Source organism: Gopherus flavomarginatus, chromosome 5, assembly GCF_025201925.1.
Source record: "Gopherus flavomarginatus isolate rGopFla2 chromosome 5, rGopFla2.mat.asm, whole genome shotgun sequence".
Taxonomy (NCBI): domain Eukaryota; kingdom Metazoa; phylum Chordata; order Testudines; family Testudinidae; genus Gopherus; species Gopherus flavomarginatus.
The window spans coordinates 36,225,041-36,229,951 of NC_066621.1; the positions used below are offsets into that span (position 1 = coordinate 36,225,041).

Genomic DNA, 4,911 nt, shown 5'->3' on the forward strand with positions numbered 1-4,911 from the left:
TTTGGGCTGATGCTTCTGGAGCTCAGGACCTTCATGAGCAGCTCCTGTTCAGGGCAAGAGACAAGGAGCAATCACAGGCAGAGCAAAGTGACTGTGACACAGTGTTTATTCGTGTTGTTCCACCAAGCCCTGGCAAAGCTCCACCGGCTGGACACTCATCAGGCTGCTGGGTTCAGTTCCCACCCCACGGGCCCCTTGTGCTCTCAAGCGTCCCTCGATCTGAGTAGGCTGTAGCATTCCCTTCCCTGGGCCCAGGCTCTTTTTCTGTTAGCCCTTCACAGAAATGGGACCAGACTGCGCAGCACTCCTCACCCCCAGGACCAGTGCTGACCCCCCTCCCCGACTCCTAAGTAGCTTAGACACACCCTTTCCCAGACTGCCAAACTTGTGAGCGCTCTGGGTTTACAGTTCACCTATTCAGGGGGTGCTGATAGTGAAGCAAACAGACACACAGGCTTTGCAAAAGGGTTTAAAACCAATCACTCTTTACTCTAGCTAGTGCAAGAAATACACATATCTGGACAAAGCAGTAAGAAATCTAGGCACATTTCCCTACTTCACTCTCCTCACCATACTGATGTATGCTTTGGGTGAAGGTCAGAATCCCTCAAGGGGTCCCTAGTGCCCAATCCTGCACATGGCTTCTCTTCTGAACCAGGCAATCTCTCTCTCTCTCTTCTGCAGTCAGTGTCCTCATCTCTTGGTCTCTAAAATGGCCACTGACAAACCCTCTCTTTTCCAACCTCCCATCCCCTTTGACAGGTGAAACCCTGGCAGCCTCATCAGGTGCTCAGAGTCCCTCACCAGGTGATCTATTGCTTAGTGACGTCCCCACAGAAGTCACACTTGAATCATGGGTGTGCCCTGGCATCTCTGTGTCCAGGGGGATTCCATTTGAATGGACGACCATCAAATTAGACAACCTCAAGGAGTATCCCTGGGCCACCAACCCTTGGACTTTAGTCCAAGATGGAGGTACAGAGGCAGCAGGAAGGCAATGAAACAGCTGTAGAATCAAAATGATGTTTGCAGCCAGATACCGATACATGCAGAGAGTTCATCTCACAGCAAATTCATAACCTGGAAATCGATTCCCCAGATTGTCACACATTCCCCAAATTGTCAAGGCCGGGGTGAGTACTGAGGAAGAGGAGTTAGAGAGCAAAACCTGGCAGTTAGCCTGGTCATTTTGGAGCACAGATGCATGGCAATATTAGTGGAGGAGTTTGAATTTGGTTAGTTGATAGTTAATTAGTCTTATTTCCATTGGAATAAAGGTGAATGATTTAAATATCAGCTGGGATCAGTGGGAGTCCAGAGCTGCATGGAACAATTCCCTGTCTTCTATGGGAGTGTCTCTGCACAGGGAACTGGCTGGGGACTGAGTTACACAGGGATAGTCCTATATTCGTGCTACTATTATTTCTCCAGGCCATTGAATTTTTACTCAGCATATTTACAGGGAAAGTGGGGAGGCCGAACGGCATCCCCAACATTAATTCTTTACAGAAGAGAAAATAACACTCACAGGTAACACCCCAGGAATCTTGCCACCAAAACTGAAATTCCCTGTCAGAGGCATTTTTAGAACAAAGCATATCAGACCATAATGAACCTGTTCCTGATCCCATTTAAGTCAACAAGGCTTTCCAAACAGATTCCACTGGGAGCAGGTTGGGCCCCATGTAACTCATTGTTGTTCTTTACAACTGCACATAACCCTGGGGATCCACTCTAGGGAAGGACTCTGCTCTGCGTGGGGGTGGGGAAGAATTAGCAAGTGTCCTACCAGGTCCTTTCCCATTCTAAGTTCTTTGATTCTGGGATCTAGGTAAATCTCCATCCTAAGAACAAGGTCTCCAAGTCTGGGTGATGTAGGGATTTAAATGACAGTGTTCATTGGCTCTGCACTGGTTGTCTCTCCATCTTCTCTGGAATCTGTCTTCTCTTCAAAAACCCTCTGGAGTGCGACCTTGATGGAGCCACAGAATTGCCGCTTCCCATAGCTCCCAACTAGAAAGTAAATAAATGGGTTGATGCCGCTGCTTGCAGAAGCCAGCATGTGAAATATCTCACGGGAATGTAATATGTCACCATAAAAGAGAAAGATCTCGACACTCTGAGGGACCGTGAAGAGGAGGAAGAAGAGGACGGTGAGAAGGATAACAGCATATAACTTTCCTGGCTGATGTTGCTGTGAGCTATGTCGGACCTTGATGAACAGGGTCAGACTGGACAGAATCATGATTGGAGCGAATATCAGAACATTCAGAAAACAGGTGGGTAGGAAGGATATGACACAGTGGTCACTTTGAAGAACAAGACAAAAAACACACACTGGACAGCAAAGTAGTATGGAGAGAGCCCAGAGCAGGGCACAGACAATGGCAGACAAGTGTTCTGGCCGGTGGCATCGGTACCAGAAGGGGTAGAGAATGGAGAGACACCTCTCAGTGCTGATGGCTGTCAGGAGGTACAGGCTGGTGTTGTACGTCAACAGAGACAGCACGTCAAAAAGCATGAATATGTAAATAAAAACAATATTCACACAAAATGGATGTTCCACCACACAAATTATGAGATAAGCAGTTGAGTAGAGGAGGAAGAAAGTGTCAGAGACGGCCAGGTTGAGAATGTAGACAGTGAAGGGGTTCCTCTTAACGTGGAAGCTGAGGAACCAGAGCACAATCCCGTTCCCCACCAGCCCGAACAGACAGATGAGCCAAGTGATGCCGTAGATGGTCACTGGTGGTGCATAAAACATTACGCATCCAGTCTTGATTTCTTCTCCAAGATCTAGGCCAAATGGTGTTGGGGGAAGAGACACTGTGCTCAGCTCGGCCATCATGAAACCTCTGCTGCCGGATGCCGGTCTCTCCCTCTCCCCCTCTCTCACATACACCTGTTAGCAGAGAGCAGACAGAGGGGAATCAGTGACTTGGACATCCCCAGCGCTGGGTTTCACCGATTGTTCCAGTCCCTCCTCAGCCCCCTAGCCAGGTAGAACCAGATCCCAATGAGTGGGAGTGAGAAATATCCAGAGAGATAATGGCCATGGGGGATGCTAGGGACAGGGACAGACCTGGAGAAAGATTGATGAGTGGTGAGCATCCTGGACTGACAGCAAGTGACAGAGACTGAATTAAACATAAGGGCTGAGCTGGGCAGACAGACAAAGACAGAGAAACAGAAATTGGACAGGATGTTGCCCATGTAGGGACAAGGAACAGCACTGGGAATGGGGTGGGGCTGGGGAAGTGGATAGTGTGAGAGAGAGAGAACAACCATGTCTAATTAATGGTAGCAAAGAGCTTTGAATCCATCCAGCAGTTCCCTACCTTCTTTCCTTCCTGGGGTCTGAACCGACTAGTTACAGGAGCTGGGCTTGGCTGGATCCACTTCAGAATCTCGGTATCTCCCAGTCACTAACTGCAATTCTTCATATTGGATCTTCTTGGGAAACTTTTCCAAGTAATAATCTGTTATCGAGATGTGGAGAATGTCCCTGCCAGTCCCTGCAGAGTATCTGACACCCAGCACCTCCCAAGGTGTAGAAAGAGAAATATCTTGCCCATGCTGTGTGGTGGGACACAGAGATCACAACATCTGGAGGTCTCGTGAGCACTGGGTGGTTTGATAACATCAAGTAGCGAAAGGGCTCTGCATATTGCTCTTGCTCTTCTAAATGTAAAGGAAATGACTTGCTTAAGATTAAATTGCATGAGTTAGATCTGGTAGAAAGCTGCGTTTATGGTGAAGAGAAATATGGGATGGGGAAAGGGTCAAAAATTTCCAATCTATATTCTTTGTTGTGGAGAAATTAGGTTTTTGTATCAATCAATATTTTTGCAAAAAATGTCCAATTTCCTTGCATTTTTTATTGTTTGTTAGAAAACTAAACACCACAGATGGAAATATTTTAGACAAAACAACAATATTTTTATCCTCTGTGGTGCCTCATAGGAGCTATAGTTTGAGTTACCTCATGCTCCCATTCTCTATGGCCCAGGCTATCCTGCTGAACGAAATCTCCCACTACGTACTGCGTCCATATGACTACCATAATGAACAGCCTCCTCTTACCAAGAGGGAAGATTGTGATGCATCATGAGAGATACAGTCCAACCCGGGAGCACAATCTATAGAGGAAAATGGGAATTAGTTGCACTTGAACTATATCTCCCATGAGCAGCAATGGTGACATTTCAGAACTGAAATATTTTGGTTTTTAATTTTTCACTCAAAACTTGAATCTTTCAATGGAAAAATGTATTCAGAAAAAAAATTTATTTGTCCAATCATCCAGGGAAAAAAATCTTTCTTCTTTAACAGCTTTACTGTGGGATTCTATTGTATCTCAAAATTGATTCCGATGAGAGACCCAGTAACAACAAATTACCTTTTCAGCAACTTGGTGGAAGTCTGAACAAACTGCATGAGGACTGGACAAGAGCTGTGAGTCCGGACACAGACAGCACCCTCAGTGGTGGACAGGAAAGCTGGAGTTGTGAGAAAATTGAAGGCCAAATTGCAAATCAACCATAACCAACAGTTTTTCACTGCATTTCACATCAACAAGCTTTCTGTAGTAAAATACTGAAATAGAATCATGTGATAGATGTGATTGTTAGAACTGAACATTTATTCAAGCTTCAGGTCTCAGCCACCAGCTTTTGGAAGAACGGGACATTCATCATGGACTCCTGTATCTCACTGAAATCATTGGCTAAGCCGGTACACTGCGTTGAAGTAATTTTTTTGAACTGCATGGTGAGATCCAATTTTTCATGGATCAGGAAGTGAAAGGTGTCACTGAATTAGAGGACAATGAAAGGCTTCAAGACGTTGTTTTCATGTCAGATATTACACGGCACCTGAACTCACTCAATACAAAAATGCAGGGGTGCAACC

General features: G+C 45.9%; 1 protein-coding gene across 1 annotated transcript; it reads right to left on the bottom strand.

Moving 5' to 3' along the window:
• Positions 1-468: 468 nt before the first annotated feature.
• On the bottom strand, positions 469-3,627 carry LOC127052553 (mas-related G-protein coupled receptor member H-like). Its single transcript, XM_050956384.1, has 2 exons — positions 3,339-3,627; positions 469-2,902 (listed from the first exon to the last, which is right to left on the bottom strand). The coding sequence occupies exon 2, from the start codon at positions 2,846-2,848 to the stop codon at positions 1,883-1,885; it is 966 nt and encodes a 321-aa protein (XP_050812341.1). The 5' UTR covers positions 2,849-2,902; positions 3,339-3,627; the 3' UTR covers positions 469-1,882.
• Positions 3,628-4,911: the final 1,284 nt, after the last annotated feature.